The following is an 18,195-nucleotide window of genomic DNA, read 5'->3' as shown; positions in this document are numbered from 1 at the left end:
TGAACAAGAAATTTTAAGGTTCAGGGATAACAGACAGCTTCACTTCACTTTCCATTGTTCCCCGTTCTGAACCTTGTATTCCTAAGGAAGAGGAGTTTGCTTGTTTATTTTCCTTTGTTCCCAGAACAGTGCCTAGCATCTAGTAGGATGTGAGAATCTGTCGAGACCCAGGACCACCGTCCTAATGGTCAAGTCAGTTTTACTGAGCTCTCATTGGGTACAGTTATCTGCATAAAATATTCTGGCAGTTACAGAAGAGAAAGGCAGGTCTCTGCTCTCAAAGCTTTACACTGACTACTAATAAGCCTTAAATTTCTTGGGCCAAAGGTTGATTGTGAGATATTCTGTTGTCTTCAGTATTTATGAAAAATTTTGCTTTCAGACTCTTTTTTCCTTTTACTTATGAAAAGCTCCTCACTAACTGTGGGAAACCACTTTGAAATAAAATATGGAAGCTTACAGCACAATTTAAATACTCTTGTTTAACCTCTGATTCTTTTCAGTAAATTAACCAGATTAGCTGTGCCTATAAGGATCTTGAATGTGATGTGCATATCAAAGTTCTTGTGAATGTAGATGTATTTTTTTCAGGTTTCATTAATAGACTAGCTGAATACATAGTTTGTAATGGTTTAGCAGTTTCAAGGAAAATTAGATATTAAAGAACAAATCTGTCTCCCAATAATTAGTTCTTTTAACTCCTAAGAAGGGAACATGCATCTTTACATAATTTTGTGGACAGTATGAGTTTGGCAGTTAGATTGAAAACTACCTGAATGCGCTACTTTTTTTGTTATTGTTCAGTGGGAACACTTCCTTACAACCTTGGTACCCTCCTAGCACTATCCTTTCCTCATCTCCCACCTTGGCCTCAGTCCGAAAACAGTGCCCACTTTCTTCTCTGCTTTTTCATCTGCCGTTTGATGTGTGTGCTTCCTTAAGAGATGAAGAGGAATGATTTTAAGCAGTACTCTCAACACAATCTCCTTTGGATCTTGTACTGGAGAACATTTAAAAATTACAGGTTTGGACTTCCCTGGTGGCACAGTGGTTGGGAATCCGCCTGCCAATGCAGGGGACACGGGTTCGATCCTTGGTCCGGGAAGATCCCACATGCCGCAGAGCAGCTAAGCCCGTGTGGCACAACTACTGAGCCTGAGCTCTAGAGCCTGCAAGTCACAACTACTGAGCTTGCGTGCCACAGTTACTGAATCCTCCGTGCGCCTAGAGCCTGTGCTCCCACAACGAGAAGCCACAGCAATGAGAAGCCTGTGCACCGCAACAAAGAGTAACCCCTGCTCGCTGCAACTAGAGAAACCCCATGCACAGCAACGAAGACCCAAAGCAGCCAAAAATTAAATAAATAAATAAATTTAAAAAAAAAAAATTACAGGTCTTTTAACAGGAACATAATTTTCTGGATTATACATTTATCTGACACCAAAAATAAGACTGCTACCCAACAGATAACAAGTTGAAGTAATCTTTCCATTCAAAACTGAAAAAAATTGCTTACCAGTTTATGGTAGTGTAGGAATGAGACAGGGAACATAATCTGAGGATACCCAGGAACATCTGCCTGCTGGTTTAGGAACCAGTTATTTTAAAGTGTGGATCAAAAAGAAAGGCAAAATTTATGAGCAATATGGGTAGTATTGCTTTTTTTTTTTAATTTATTTTGGCTGCGCTGGGTCTTAGTTGCGGCATGCAGAATCTTTTTAGTTGCGGCATGCGGCCTTCTTAGTTGTGACATGCAAACGATTAGTTGCAGCATGCAGGTTCCCCGACCAGGGATCGAACGCAGGCCCCCTGCATTGGCAGCGTGAAGTCTTACCCACTGGACCACCAGGGAAGTTCCAGTGTTGCTTTTATATGTACCCTGAATCAGGAATGATGCAGCACTACCTTCACTGATGAGTTTTAAGAATATATGACTACAGTTCTACCAAGAAACAGAAATATGGGCGCTAAACAAATTGAGAAGTGAGATAAAGGACAAGCAAGAAATGTAGATGTTACTAAACATTTCAAGGGGAAGACACAGCCAACATCCAAAAAACTACCCTTTAGACATCTCTCTTCTGCCCTCCAGTATCTTTTTGGTTGTCAGTCACTGTAGCTTATAAAAATATTGTCATGGGATTTCGGTTCTGGGCCCACATTTGTATGCCCCACTCAGAAGAATAAAAGCTCTATAGGTAGCTCGACTCCCCATCTTTAGACAAGGGTTTATCAACCTGACTTCTGTTTGGTTATGTCTTTCAAGAAGGGTCACAACTCCCATCCCATGCAGCTTATTAATTGTATTTACGCCAATACATGTGGATCTGCTAAGAAAATATAACTTTTGTTTTCAATCAGTATCAGTGGCTACTCTTGCCATTATGTGTACCTTTTAGAATTTATAAAGGAATTTCACATTTATTATGTCATTTGTTCCCTACCACAAAACCATGAGTTATTAATCTGTTTTTAGAACGAGGAAACTCAGAGTAGTGTGCCTTACTTATTGCTGGGCTATGCTAATTCTTGAGTTTACCTCCAGATCTGAAATACATGTATAAATAAATAAATATATATATATATTCAATTTAATACATTAGTAAGATTAAGTACAAAATCACTCATTGCGATGAAGAAAAGGGAAACTAGCCTATATTATGTGCTAAGTGCCTGTACCTGATGCTTTCACATTTATCTTATTTAATCCCTGTAACCAAGTAGGATAATCACTATTCCCATTTTACAAGGGAGAAAACGAAACAATGCTCTGTTTCTGCTTTCTCCTAATCACTTAACCTTCATTCCTGCCGGTGGAGTGTATGTTTTTGCTACAGTTAACCCTTGAACAACAGCGGTTAATTCGCCTGTAATTTATAGTCAGCCCTCCTTATCCGCAGTTCCTCCGCATCCACAGATTCAACCAAATTCCGACCCTGTAGTACTGTAGTATTTACTGTTGAAAAATATCTGCATATAAGTGGACCCACTCAGTTGAAACCCGCATTGTTCGAGGGTCAGCTGTGTATTTTCTCATACCTAAACATTCTAACATAAGATGAAAGAACCATTCTGACAAGGACTGTGTGTTTTCATATTGCGTTTGTTCATAAACATCATAACCTTGAATGCCTAAAGAATTTAAGGGAGAAAAATTTGATGGCTAGTAATTCTTGCTGTGTTAGTATCCTAGTTCAAGAAATATGCAGTTCTTTAACCATTTCTGCTTAAATAAGGGAGATTGCTGTGCTCTTCTCCAGGTGCATCTGTGCTCTCTCTTCCCCAAGAAGCCTTTCTGCCTTATTGCTAGAGCCAGAATCATCGTTAACTTTTCACCAAACCTGTGTCCAAATTGGAGCTGGGGATAATTCTCCACCACTGACCTAAAAACTGTTAATGCTCATTTTCTGCTTTTAGATTTAAGGAACCTAAGGAATATAATCAGTGTCAAGAGACCTAAGGACTTTAGATACTTTTAGGGGATTGTGTATATGTTTTTATAGTGGATATGGTCCTCAAAGGTGGAGCTTGAGAAATTTTAATTGATTGAATACTGGTTTTTTTTCTGATTATAAAAGTATGTATGATTATTGTAGAAAACTTGTAAAGTACAATAATACATAAAGAAGGAAACAGATTTTGCCCATATTCTCACAACTGTTAGTGTTTTGTTATATTTGCTTCCAGCCTTGTTTCTATGTATGTGTGTGCTTGTAGATATATTTTTTTCATTTGGAATCATACCATGTGTATATAGTTTGATGCTCTGCTTTTTCGTTTTCTTTAACCCAACATCTTATAAACACATACTAATGTCTTTGTCTACAAAAATATTTTAATGTCCTTCATGGCAATATGGTGTTGTTTGATAATCATTCTCCTTTTGGACATTAAAGTTGTTTCCAGTTTTTGCTATTATGACTAATTTCACAATTGGCATAAATCTTCTTCCTCATCTCTGATCTTTTCCTTGAACTGCGTAACTGGTTCCAAGGGTTTACTAATTTTTAAGGCCCTCAGTGGCATATTCAAAAGTTTTGTGTTTTTTGTTTGTTTGTTTTACCTTTCTTAAAATACATTAATAGTGCTTCTTGGACTTTTCTATTGCCATTACCCTAGGCACAAAGGATGAGGGAAAGAACTGAGAAGGCAGATGGAGGGATTAGTTATTTTATGAAAAACACTAAGTAAGTGCTCAGTAAGTTGTAGATGTTATGACGATGTTAATGATCATCTAGCACAGAATTAATAGTAGGATCCCTGATAGAGTGCATGCCTGGGTGCTGCTTTTCTGATTGCGTGGGACAGACTTAGGTGACCAGTCCCACCTGTAGCCAGATCCACTCAGTCGCCCAGGACGACCTGTGGCCGTGGGATAGCGTGGAGCGATGAGGGTCACACTCTTAACTGATCCTTATCAGCAGCACACTCCTGTCCCTGCTGTCCCGCTGGTGTATTGAGGTCCTCTAGGGCAGGACAGATTAACTTCTCACCTTGTGAAACAGCAGAATTTCCTCTGCCTATAATGCCTTCCTTCCCTTAGCAAGGCCACCTCTAACCTGTCCTCAAGGGGCAACCCAGGCAGGCGTGACTGCTGGAGAGCTCCCTCTGAATCCTGAGCTGGGTTGTGTGCCATCTGTTGTGGCACTGTTGCCTACAAGAGATGGCACACAACCCAGACTCTCTGTGACCATCTGCTCCTAGTTTTCATCAGTCTCTGTCACAGGGGCACTTTTTAAAGTCAGCTTAAGGGAGTGCTTTTGTAGGGAAGAAAAGCAAATATAAGTCTGGAGGAATCTGGTAAATAACAAAGAAGGCATTTTGAAATTGGGAAAGAAAATATAAGAAATAGTGTTGTAGGGACTTCCCTGGTGGTCAGTGGCTAGGACTCTGCGCTTCCAACGCAGGGGGCCCAAGTGCAGTCCCTGGTCAGGGAACTAGATCCCACATGCCGCAACTAAAAAAAAAAAAAGTATCCTGCATGCCACAACAAAGATCCCATGTGACACAACTATGACCCGGCTTAGATAGATAAATAAGTAAATAAGTAAATAAATAAATAAATAAAAAAGGAAAGAAATAATGTTGTAAAAGCCCTGATTCATGGTATAGGTTCACTGGCGGATTCTTTTCGGAAAACAATAGAAGTCTATAGAGCCACTGAACAACAATAACAAAATTGATAAATGTATCTGCATAAAATTTTGGAAAATTGGTAGAGCAGAAATATAAGTAGTCACTAAGCAGATTGAGGAAGAATAATTTCAAGATGTACGAAAGGAAATAGCTAATTTCTCTAATAAATAACCCTTTAACAAAAAACTATAGGACTTCCCTGGTGGCGCAGTGGTTAAGAATCCACCTGCCAATGCAGGGGACACGGGTTCAAGCCCTGGTCAGGGAAGATCCCACATGCCGCAGAGCAACTGGGCCCGTGAGCCACACCTACTGAGCCTGTGCTCTAGAGCCTGCGAGCCACAACTACTGAGCCCACGTGCCATAACTACTGAAGCCCACGCGCCTAGAGCCTGTGCTCCACAACAAGAGAAGCCACCGCAATGAGAAGCCCGCACACCGCAATGAAGAGTGGACCCTGCTCACCGCAGTTAGAGGAAGCCCGTGCACAGCAATGAGACCCAGTGCAGTCAAAAATTAAAAAAAAAAAAAAAAAAACTATAGAAAAGTGAACAAAGGGTATAGGGGGATAACAAAAGAAAAGTAGCCAATAAGATAGGAAAAGGTGTTAAACATTTCTAACTGTGAAATGAAGAAAGGCAAATAAATGGATTATGAAATGTCTTTGAGGAGAGGGAGGCCAGTCAGGTTAGCAAAGAGTAAAATGTGCAGTGCTGTGAGTAAGAAAACAGGTTGGTAGGGTTGTAAATATAATATGAACTGATTCAGAGGAAATTTAAAGATAACTGCCAGGAGTTGCCATGTAAACCTAAATGCACCCAGATATTCATTTCTAACATTACTGCTAATAGTGAAAATTTGGAAGCGATGGCAGTGTTCATCAGTAGGTGTTTCTGTAAATAAATTATATGATGTCCATTCAGTGAAATTCTGTGTACCTGTTAAAGAATGAGATAGGTCTTTATGTTCTGAAGTGGAAAAAGATACAAAACATTTTACGTGATAAACCCAGCTTGAAAGACAGTATATAAAAAATGCCTTTCCCCCCTTCCTTTTCCTTTTTTCTTTTTTCTTTTTTTTCCTAATCTATCTCTGTGAGTCCTGGGATGGAGAATGCAGAGGATGGGTGAGGCGCTGGTGAGCAGTTGGCTCGCTGACCAGCCACATTCCTTGATAACCATCTGCTTTTGCTTTGTTCACACTACCTATTTTCATTTCCTTCATGAAGAATGACATTACTCATGAAGTGTTTGATGCAGTAGGAACTGTTATCTTCTGTTTGTTATTCCTGCTGTCCTCTGTATGTTTGTTTTAAGTTTGTTGTTTTGTTTTGTTTTGTTTTTTTAAACAAAACCCAAGAGAACTAACCAGCTTGATATAAAGCTGGACAGTGTTATCATCCCAATTTGTTTTAGTGCACAGTGGCATTTTTACAACAGATCTGATTCATAGCCCCTAAAAGCAGGATTTTATCCTCCATGTCAGTCCTTTGTTTACACAGGTGGATGAGTCTTGTGAGCTTGTCATCTCCTTCAGGTTATTGGAGCATGAATCACCACATTAGGTAGAAGTAAATACCACATTCGTTTCTCATTTTTGATAGAAGGAAATGGAAGCATATAACAAGTAACCTGTCTAGTTCACAGCCAGTTGCAGAAAAATGAAAGATTAGATTTCTTAACGTTCTGTCAAATGCTTTGTCATAAGTTGCAGGCACATAGTAAATACCTGATAAATTAATTGATGAATCTATGAGTTTGTCCACATCCCACACTGGTTTCAGAGTTTTCTAATACTGTTTCATGTAGTTACCACCTTACTAGCCATTGCAGTGCTACCCAATACAACTTTGTGCAGTGATGTTCCGTATCTATGCCATCCAGTAAGGTAGCCCCCAGCCATATGTGGCTATTGAAATGTGGGTAGTGCAACTGAGAAACTGAATTTTTAATTTAATTTTAATTTAGTCATGTAAGTATGTATTTCTGTCACATGTGATATTATCTGATTTGGTTTCTTGTTTAATATATATTGTACATTTTCAGTGACTGACTATTAAATGGTAGGGTCATAATTAGACCATTTTATCCCTTCCATTTAGAAGTAGATATCTGGGTATGTTTCAAATGTGGGATTATAGAAATAGTATGTTAGAGAGACTTTTATGTCTGGATTATTTTAAGGAAGAGATTTTTAGGGCTGTTATGGTTCTGTTAAATTGTTTTCATTTAGGCTATGATTTCACGAGATAGCCAAAGGCCTAATCTTGGACTCCACACCACGTTATACTGTAGCATGTGGCATTACCTTTGTTTCTTTGAAAGTAGTGAGCCACCATTAGCTCAATTCAAAATCAGTTGCATGATGTTAGCCATACTTTTTTTTTTTTAACCTAAAATTCTTATTAAGCAACAAGTCATTTTAGGTCCTCAGTAGCCACATGTGCCTGATGGCTACCGTGTTGAACAGCATAGACCTAGAAGATTTGAGTATCACTGCTAGCCACCTTCAGCTAGTTGACGTTTATAGAACTCTGTATCCAGCAGCTGTAGAAAACACGTTCTTTTCAAGTGCACGTGGAACTTTCACCGAGACGTGGCGCACCATATGCGAGGCCATAAGACAGTCTCAAATCAAAAGATTAAAATCTCATAGAGAATATTCTGGGACCACATCAGCCTTAAAGTAGAAAAATAACAGTACGTTACCAAAAAACCTGTATATCTGGAAATTGAACAATACACTTCTAAATAATTCATTGGTCAAAGAGGGAATTTGATGGAAGATTAGAAATGTCAGCCTAAATGGTAAAATACACGATATCAAAATGTTTAGGGTTTAGCTTAAGCAATACTTCTGGGGGAAATTTATAACTCTGTATACTTATATTAAAAAGGGAGAGGCTTAAAGTTGATGATTGAAGTTCCTACCTTAAACTGCAAAAAAAAACAAAACAAACTAATCCCACATAAGGTAGCAGGAAGAAAATAAGAATAAGGGTAGAATAGTGACAAACAGCAAAAATGAACTGCAATGTGATATTCTTTCCTTTTGATAACTTTTATTAAGTAACTTGCTAGCCCGTAATGACTAGAAGTAAAATTAGTGAGAAAACAATTGTACTTTAAGAATTATGAGGAACCAATTTATAAATGAGAGTAGGGTTAAATTAAACTTAATAATTACAATTATTTTTATAATGGAAGCCTCCGTTTTCTTGAATTCTGATTCATTTTAGTGCTCTGATTTACCTGTTTTGGAGGACAATTTAACCTAGGGGTGAAAAAACCTATAGACATATTTTATAAACCCATGAAAGAGTTTTAAAGCTGAGAATTTGAACTTAGTTTTGTTTTTTTTGTCTTTTTTAAAAATAAAGTTATTTATTTATTTTTGGCTGTGTTGGGTCTTCGTTTCTGTGCAAGGGCTTTCTCTAGTTGCGGCAAGCTGGGGCCACTCTTCATTGCGGTGCGCGGGCCTCTCACTGTTGCGGCCTCTCTTGTTGCAGAGCACAGGCTCCAGACGCGCAGGCTCAGTAGTTGTGGCTCACAGGCCTAGTTGCTCCGCGGCATGTGGGATCTTCCCAGACCAGGGCTCGAACCCGTGTCCCCTGCATTGGCAGGCAGATTCTCAACCACTGTGCCACCAGGGAAGCCCTGAACTTAGTTTTAAATAACCAAATGGTAAGCAGCTGTAAGCGTGCCATTGAGAAGATATGTTCAGGACAGTGACATTTCCGGATGAGTCTGCAGAAATGTTTGGCTCTCAGGAATTTGCATAATCTCATTCAACTGAAAAAAAAAAAAACATTTAAATAAAACACTGAATTTTTTTCTTACAGGTTTATAGACAAGAAGGAAAGGTTAAGCCAACTTAAGAGCAAGCAAGAAGAATTTCAAAAAGAGTGAGTTTTCGTTTTGTTTTTTAATTTGTGGAGGTTGTCTAGTCACCACATGGTTTAATTCAGTGCTGTGGTATGCATACATGTGGATTGCTAATGTATTGAATTTAGGTTACAAATCTCCCCGTGTGAAGAGCAGTACATCTGGGAGAAGCAAAATAGGAGAGATGATCAAGTTTCTAGAAAACACTGGGATCAAACCTGGTGCCTGGTTCACAGCAGGCAGTGACTGGATGGATGAATCAAACCGCTGGCCCTGATAATTGACGTATGGTAAATGGGTCCAGGACAGAAGGCATATTAGACTAACGGTGGTGGCTCTTGTAGGACATTATTGCTTCTGTTTATCTTTATTCTTATGTATCAGGGTTTTGCAGAGTGTGGTCTGCAGATCATCTACATCAGAATTCATTAACTTCAGTACTGGTTAAAAGTGTAGATTCTTGGAATCCTATTCTCAGATATTCTGATTCAGTAGGTCAGGGGGGAGGCCTAGGAATCTGAGTATTAATGAGCACCCGATGAATCTCTCATCCTCTGGATTTGGGAATTGTCCTGTAGAAGCTTTTGTCCCAAACTGATCCAGTCACTATTCTCCATACACACCCCAGACCTGATTAACACATTTAAGAGTAGATGAAATCTTCAGAGATACTCTGCATTAGAAAAACCCGCTTAGATTTATTTAACTCAGTCATTTCTCTAACTTACTCTGTCACGGAAACTTTTATTTTTTCCTGTAGAACACTTCATTCTGTAGAACAAATTTCTGCCTAAGCTGGCTTATGCCTTTTTTTTTTTTTTTAATTAATTAATTAATTTATTTATTTATTTTTGGCTGTGTTGGGTCTTCGTTGCTGTGCACGGGCTTTCTCTAGTTGTGGTGAGCAGGGGCTACTCTTCGTTGTGGTGCACGGGCTTCTCATTGTGGTGGCTTCTCTTGTTGCAGAGCACAGGCTCTAGGCGCGTGGGCTTCGGTAGTTGCGGCACACGGGCTCAGTAGTTGTGGCTCACAGGCTCTAGAGTGCAGGCTCAGTAGTTGTGGTGCACGGGCTTAGTTGCTCCACGGCATGTGGGATCTTCCCGGACCAGGGCTCGAACCCGTGTCCCCTGCACTGGCAGGTGGATTCTCAACAACTGCACCACCAGGGAAGTCCCATGGCTTGTGCCGTTTTGGGGGGAGCTGACAATAGCATTTGGACCATGAATTCTCTTGTAACTATCATTATTATTAATTATGACTGATGGAAATTATTGATTATGATGGAGGACAAAGGCTATGGCTGTTATGGAAGTTTATTGTGAATGTTTATAGAAAGGCTCTGAGCTGTATTAAAAGTGCAGAAGGAAGGAGGTGAGAAAAAATTGCAGAGAGCAGGGAATCTGGAAAATATTTTTCAATGCTTACATCCCACTTTGGTATATCCAGCTGTTTCTGAGACCTTATTTTAAAAAGTTGTTGATTTTGCATTTTTGAGCTTCACCGAATTCATTATTTTAAGAGCATATTTCCTTTGTCTCTTCTCCATACAGAGTGTTAAAAGCTATGGAAGGAAAATGGATAACAGATCAGTTGGTAAGCTATAAGAAGTATTTAAATAATATTCTTTACACTTGAGGTTACATGTTTTTAAGTTGGCAGAACTTCAAAAATCATTTCGAATTTAAATTATTTTTGATCATTTTTTGGCAGTTCTCTGTGAATATATTTGTAGTGTGGGCTTCTCAGATATTTCATCCAGGTACCAAAAACAGGGTATTGGCAATTAATTATGGAACCACTGTAAGGAATAATTATGAAGTCTGGTATTGACATAGAGATACAAGAACAGTGAGGTGTCCTTTTTAAAAAAATTACTCATCGTAAACACCTACTTTGTAGATGGGTTAATAATTGAATGTGAAAAATAAACTCAAATATTAAAAGAAAATATGGGAGAGTATTTTTATAATCTGGGGATGAGCAGACCTTTATAAGCCATAAAGGAAAACATTTGACACACTACATAAAAGTTTAAAAGTTCTATATGTTAAAGACCGTAGCAAAATGAATATAAACTGGGAAAAAATGAGTACAACATATGAAAATAAGGAGTTTGATTGATTATACTTTTATTCACTGTTGGTGGGAGTATATATTGACATATTTGTTTGGGGGACAATTTGGTGGTGCTTTGTTGGTTTTTTTAACGCACGTGTGGTATATCGGCAATTTTCCTCCTAAGAAAATACACATGAATGTAGAGATTTATGGATAAAGAGGCTGATTGTCTGCATCATTGGTAGTAAAGTTAAAATATAATCTAAATACTCATCAAACAGAATGAGATAATTATGATACTGTGTAGCTGTTGAAAAGAATGTGGTCAGTCTACATGCACTTGTATGGAATGATGTCCAAGGTATATTTTTTAATGAAACAATCAAACAAAAAGCAGGCTAGGGTAAAGTATGATTCCATTTGTGTATGTGTTTTAAATATATATCTGAAAAGATACATATCAAACTTTAATTGAGATCAACCCTGAAGAGTGGGAAGGAGTCAGGTTAACAATCTCTTTCTTCTCTTTTGTGATGCGTAATTTTTTTCATAATAATAATAAGCATCCTTCATAATTTTTAAATAATACTTAAAGAGATGTGATATAAGTGAATTCTGCTTATGCTCTGAATGTTATATAAACAAGTTGTATGGAAAAAAGTTATAAAAGGCTATTTATAAAGAATCTCATCCCAGTTTTTCTAAGTTCTAAGTTTTCTAGTTTTTCTATCAAAAATTTAAATATTGATTCTTAAAGACTAATACCTTTTAAAAGTGAAGACATCTCATTGCCAGTTTATTCCTGAATCCATCGGTTCCCGTGCATGTGTTCTCAGATGTTTCTCTCACCCCACTGGAGAGGGGAGAGTTTTACCCACTGAACATTCCTGTAATCTACTCTGTATCTTGTACCATCAGACTACTTAGACAAGTGTGAAACATTATAAGCATTTGACTGTTGTTGTAAGCTTTCAATTATCCCCGTTTATGGAGGCATTATGGAATAGATAAATAGTACTTTTTTAAAACTAGTAGGGCAGATTTTTACTTATCCTTTATTCTCTTTGGGGAAGCTGTACCTAAATCTTGGTAATGTAAAAAGGCAGTTTCATGTTTCATATAACTTTTTGAGGCTTTTCAAGAAATCTTACATGAGTTATACACTTAAAAAAAAAAAGACTTCTGCTTTATTGCGGTTTTTATTATTTTGCAAGTAATATTTGCTTATTGTATCAGTGAGATAATACAGTTGGTGGTCTCCTCAGTAACCAGCACTGAGAATTTAGAGCAGCGCATCCATAGAACTCTCTGATGATGCAAATGTTCTCTGTCTACACTGCCCGATATGGTAGCCATTAGCCAATTGTGGTGTTGACATGTACCACCTGACATGTGGGTTGTGAGAGTAGGAACTTAAATTTTATATAACCTAATTGACTTGCAGATAACCACATGGGACCTGTAGCTATATATTGGACAGGGCAGGTTAAGAGAATATCCTTCAACATTTTTCTCTGTGCTTATTAACACATAAAAGAACTATGTGAATTTCTCTTTCTCTCTTAATTTCCTAGCAGCTTCTGCACTGAACCAGAGTAACATTTTTTTTCTTTTTTGTAATCCACTAGTTACAAAAGCTATAAGAAATATAATTATACTGGTCTTTTCTTCATTACATTTTCTAAGATACACCTCAAAATAAGTAGTGTCCCCAGTAGATAATCATATTAGTCATTAGAGACCAACATTTGTGATATTTATTTCATACCTTTTTTAAGAGATGGAAAATAATGTCCTGCAAGATGAGGATTGAACAGCTGAAACAAACTATATGTAAAGGAAATGAAGAAATGAAGAAAAGTAAGTAATTTTCCTGCCTCTCTCCAGCCCTAATAAAGGAAGGACTCATGTGGAACTTCATGTGATTAATAAACAAACTAGAGAGACAGAGGAAGGGAGACAGAGAAGGGGTGGGGGGAGGCAAGAGCAACATGGAAAAGTTTACTGCTTGCCTTTCTCTTTGTAAAACATCTGTATAAGGAATTTATATATATATATATTTTCAGATATATGTATATAAAACATATATCTGTGTATATATACACACATACACACACATATGTCCATATATACATATACACATGCACGCAAATGTAATGACCTTTAAACTGCTACATTTCTCAATTTAAGAAGTTAAGGAATGTATGTGTCCCGTTTCCCTTAGCTGACAGGAAGCTCAGAGTCAGTCTTGGTAATCAGGTATAATAATTATTAGTTCACGCCAGAAGCACAGAATATAAGACTCAGTGAGTCTTATACATATTTTAATCTGTATTAATCTTGCATTACATCTGTGTACTTCATACTTTATCAAAGGTGGTTGTCAAATTTTAAGAGTCCTCTTAGAAATCCTGTGTCCTTAGAAACAGTCCATGTTGGAACTTCCCTGGTGGTCCAGTGGTTAAGACTCCACGCTTCCAGTGCAGGGGGCATGGGTTCAATCCCAGGTCAGGGAACTAAGATCCCACATGCCACGCGGCCAAAAAATAAATAAATTAAAAAAAATAAACTTAAAAAAGAAAAAGAAAGAAATAGTCCTTGTATTTCTGAAGATAAGTGTTTAAAGTTTAGAATGGGTCGCCATCATACCTTGTAAATCTGTTTCTTGTCTACTCATTGCTTTCAGAAGCAAGTATTTTATAGTGGTAGGTAATGGTGTAAAAGCTGTCTTTGAAAACGCTTGTCCTAATAAAGTGCTTGCATGGAGTTTCACAGGATTAATAAGCTAGAGAAGCAGGGTAGCTGGGTGAAGAGCTACAGCCAGCCACTCTTCCACCGAGTTTGGCTTGCACTCTCCAAAGGCTCTGGGTCAATAGCAGTGTAGGGACTCATTACTTACCATGGGTTCACCCTCTTTCCCCTCCTCCCTGGATGTTCACAGTAGGAGTTTGCCACCAGGCATCTGTGAACCTCCTGAAATTGCTGAATTGACTGAGCCTGGTGCACTTCTCTGATGAGCAAGTTTAAAACTTTGGTCAGCTCTTTTTAATAGGCTCCTAGCCCCAAAATACAAAAGCAACAACCATGGAAAATAAAGATATGGTTCTAAATTAGTGGACTCTATAACTGTGATTTCCATCCCTAGCAAAACATTGGAGTCACCTGATAACCTTTTTTTAAGATCTAGAGAGAGAATCCTGGGACCTACTTTGGACTTAGGAAATTAAAATCTCATGCATGGGGACCGGGGTCAATGGTTCTTAAGCTGTCTCTAGTAAACCGATACCAATACTTTTGTAAAATACAATAAAATTAGTTACTAGAAAAATGATTGCACACTTGGATGTCATGGCAATGTCACATAGCCATATCAAAGAAAATAGGTTCTAAACTTAGTCTATATTTCTGTACTCCTCTTGTCTGGTAAAAGTTTGCAGATGGGCCAGATCCATAGTTCATACTTTGAGTAGTAGCACTACTCTGAGGACCTGCCAGGCTCAGGAACCACTGCTCTTTAGGACATAAATACAGGCTGGTTGCCACCCGCTAGACCAGACTCACAAAATTGTACAAACAATTTTAAGGGAGTTAATGGATTCCAGAAGCTATGAATGAGCTCAAGTCAATGGATTAGATTAAGCGCTTGCTGTTCAATAAATAGTCTGTTTTTTTTTATAAACAGAATCTTGTTGAAATATCAGTTATAAACTATAGAGCCTGATGAATATTTTCTCCAGAATCTTTTGATTTAAGATGTCATGGTACAGAATAATACGGTATAGATAGGGAAGTTTGATTGTATTTGAAATTTCAGAGTTGAGTTGATCTGTTACTTGTCCAAAAAAGCGAGAGTAGATTACAGACGGTATCCAAATGTTTTTTGTTTTTGTTTTTTTTAAATTTATTTATTATTTTTGGCTGTGTTGGGTCTTTGTTGCTGCGCGCGGGCTTTCTCTAGTTGTGAGCGGGGGCTACTCTTCGTTGTGGTGTGCGGGCTTCTCATTGCAGTGACTTCTCTTGTTGCGGAGCACAGGCTCTAGGCGCGCGGGCTTCAGTAATTGTGGCACGTGGGCTCAGTAGTTGTGGCTCGCGGGCTCTAGAGCACAGGCTCTGTAGTTGTGGCACATGGGCTTAGTTGCTCCATGGCATGTGGGATCTTCCTGGACCAGGGATCGAACCCGTGTCCCCTGCATTGGCAGGCGGATTCTTAACCACTGTGCCACCAGGGAAGTCCCCAGTATCCAAATGTTTTAATGTTCAGGGGGAGATAGCATGGAGAGAAGAGTAAATTAAATTGAGTCTGCACTAGTGCAAGTTGGGTGACTGTGATGATTTCCTGCCACCTACAAGGGGTCCTGATATGAAATTGGAAAATGTCCTTTAAAAATCTGACCACCATATGGCTTAGGCCATGGCTAGACAGATGCATTTGAGCACTTGTAGAGAGCTCAGTAGAGATCATGAAAATGAATGAACTTGCTGGAAAGTGTGTGATAGAACCAGAGACTTAACCTTAAGGACATTCATATTGGTCAGGAATGGTAAAGAGACGCATCTGAGGAGGAAAGAAAACATAAGAAACTTTCTGCCTGCAATGAAGTAACCTAGGTTCGTTGGTCCTCAGTTGAAGAGGGTGGTTTCGGTCCACACACATTTATCAACTGCTTCTCATATCCCAGTCAGGAGACAACCAGGCTTCAGTTGGACCTGGTGTAAGCAGCTAAGAGCCAGGTGCTATAGGTGAGGTACACACACATTACCATAGAGTTCCTGGGAGCAAGAGGTCTGGGGAATGTTTATGGAGGGGGCCTTGATGAATGAGTGCAATTTGGACATTAGGAGAATAGGAGAAAATAGTGTTCCTAGAGAGATGTTGATTTGAACAACAGAATGGAGATAAATATGTAAGGAATGACTTGTTCGGCATCCATCCATCCATCTGTGTGCTTAATGTGTTCATTTGAAGTATCTAGTGATTGAATGAGACTGGAGTGAAGGGTGTGGAGAAGGGAACTGTGGGGTGTGTACCAGTTTGGTGGTGGCTGGGAGGCTGAGGAGTTTGGTCTGTGTTTGATTGGCAGAGGAGAACCGCTGAGCACTGGCTGTACTTTATGAAGACTGAGCCAGTGAAAGAGGGCGTGGAGGTGTGGAGTGGAACCAACTAGAGACAGGCAGACTTTGGGTGAGAGTTAACCAGGATTGTGACAGTGGGAATGAAAAGAAAGACCTAGATGGAAGGAACTGTAGGACAGCTCATGGAATGGACCATCAAGAGATTGATTTAGGGGGGCTTCCCTGGTGGTGCAGTGGTTAAGAATCCACCTGCCAATACGGGGGACACGGGTTCGAGCCCTGGTCCGGGAAGATCCCACATGCCGCAGAGCAACTAAGCCCGTGCGCCACAACTACTGAACCTGCGCTCTAGAGCCCACGAGCCACAACTACTGAAGCCCGCATGCCTAGAGCCCGTGCTCTGCAACAAGAGAAGCCACCGCAATGAGAAGCCCGAGCACTGCACGAAGAGTAGCCCCCGCTCGCCACAACTAGAGAAAGCCTGCATGCAGCAACGAGGACCCAACACAGCCAAAAATAATAAATAAATAAAATAAATAAATTTAAAAGAAGAGAGAGATTGATTTAGGACAGGTCAGAAATAATTGTGAAGTAGGGAACCTAGCTTAAAATGTGTCAAGAGGAAAGATAATGAGCTTGGTTTTAAACTTATTTGAGCCTCCTAAGTTGTTCCTAGGTGTCTGAGATTTTACAACCTGTTATTGCTACACTAGAGAAGTTTAGCTACAACCTGATCTGTTTGATAATACGTATGTCTTGGGATCTAGAACCTGTAGGACCTTGATAAAAAGAACATCCGTTGGGAAGGACGAGTGTCTGTTTTCTCGTTGTATGGCCAGGCTCTGGTTACCCTTCCAGTGGTTAAAATGCTGGTGTACGGGAGGTGCTCGCACCCTGCTGGGAGCGCTGCACTCCACTGTGACTTTTCAGGGCTTTGGTCTGTTTCTTTGCTGCATGACCACCTGCCGTGAGATTATCCCTGGGCTCTCTGAATGTAGCCCAAGGCACACTTAATAGTTTTCTATGGAAAATCAGGTAGCCAGTGAATTTTTCAAACTTAGATCTCTTTTCTGCCCAACATGGCTGTTCTTCAGTGCTTACTGTAAGAAAGTCAAGTACTTCCTGTGCTAAACTTAAACTTGATAGTCTTGAGTGATGCTCACTGATGTGGATTACAGATGGAGACCCAGAGTCGTTTTAGTGGTGGTCCCCTTTGCTCTGTGTGTAATACCTACTTGAACTAAACTCCCTGTCTCCATGCTTAGTGAACGTCATGTAGTTAATTTTATTGAGGTTTTGTTTTCAGTTTAGACTGCAGGAAGACACTTAATGCTTTGGGGGCAGCGGGGGGCGGTGGTAGTGTGCAGTACCCAGGAGCTATTTGTAGAGCTCATTGTTGGATGTGGTTTATTTATTTTAGATTCTGAAGGCCTCCTGAAAACCAAGGAAAAGAATCAGAAACTTTATACTCGAGCACAACGGCATCAGGAGAAAAAGGAGAAGATTCAGAGGCACAATCGCAAACTTGGTGACCTGGTAGAAAAAAAAAACACTGATTTAAGAAGTCATTATGAGCGTCTGGCAAATCTTCGGCGGTCTCACATATTAGAGCTCACCTCTGTCATTTTTCCAATCGAGGAAGTAAAGACGGGTGTGAGGTACAGTGAGTGAGTCTTTTGACTCTAGGAAAACACAGGTTCCAAAGATCAAGTATCTTTCAAGTATGTCAGCACCTTTATTGGGCCTCATTCTGGGTTTTCCTGGTAATGTAACTTAAATCTTACCTGCTTCAGCAAACAGTAAACACTGCAGGAAGTTGGGGAGGTGGCCAGGGTGGAGGACGGTGGCCCTCGGAGAAGTGAGGCTCAGGCTTGTATACTTGCAGAGCTTCCAGATGAGGGGCAGGCTCACATCCCTGATCAGGAACCATCTCATGTGGCTGCAGGGCCACTTGGGCTGTTCATTAGTCAAATGCTGTGAGGCAGGTTTTTGAGCCTCGAAGTCTTAGTGCCTTGTCTGTTAGATGGGGATAATAAATGCCTAC

General features: G+C 39.5%; 1 protein-coding gene across 2 annotated transcripts in view; it reads left to right on the top strand.

The window, feature by feature from the left end:
* ATG14 (autophagy related 14) overlaps positions 1-18,195 on the top strand; it is a 43,682-nt gene that overhangs the window by 3,644 nt on the left and 21,843 nt on the right. For both annotated transcript variants that reach the window (XR_005018617.1, XM_036841893.1), the window contains exons 2-5: positions 8,978-9,040; positions 10,571-10,613; positions 12,857-12,938; positions 17,572-17,809. Coding sequence is in view for 1 of the 2 variants with exons in the window: in XM_036841893.1 (XP_036697788.1) it covers positions 8,978-9,040; positions 10,571-10,613; positions 12,857-12,938; positions 17,572-17,809 (426 nt within the window). In the remaining variant the exon portion in view is untranslated. The remainder of the gene's footprint in view (positions 1-8,977; positions 9,041-10,570; positions 10,614-12,856; positions 12,939-17,571; positions 17,810-18,195) is intronic.

This window comes from Balaenoptera musculus, chromosome 2, assembly GCF_009873245.2.
Source record: "Balaenoptera musculus isolate JJ_BM4_2016_0621 chromosome 2, mBalMus1.pri.v3, whole genome shotgun sequence".
Lineage (NCBI taxonomy): Eukaryota > Metazoa > Chordata > Mammalia > Artiodactyla > Balaenopteridae > Balaenoptera > Balaenoptera musculus.
Note: the sequence above shows the minus strand (reverse complement) of the source record. Positions and strands in the feature narration are given on the sequence as shown.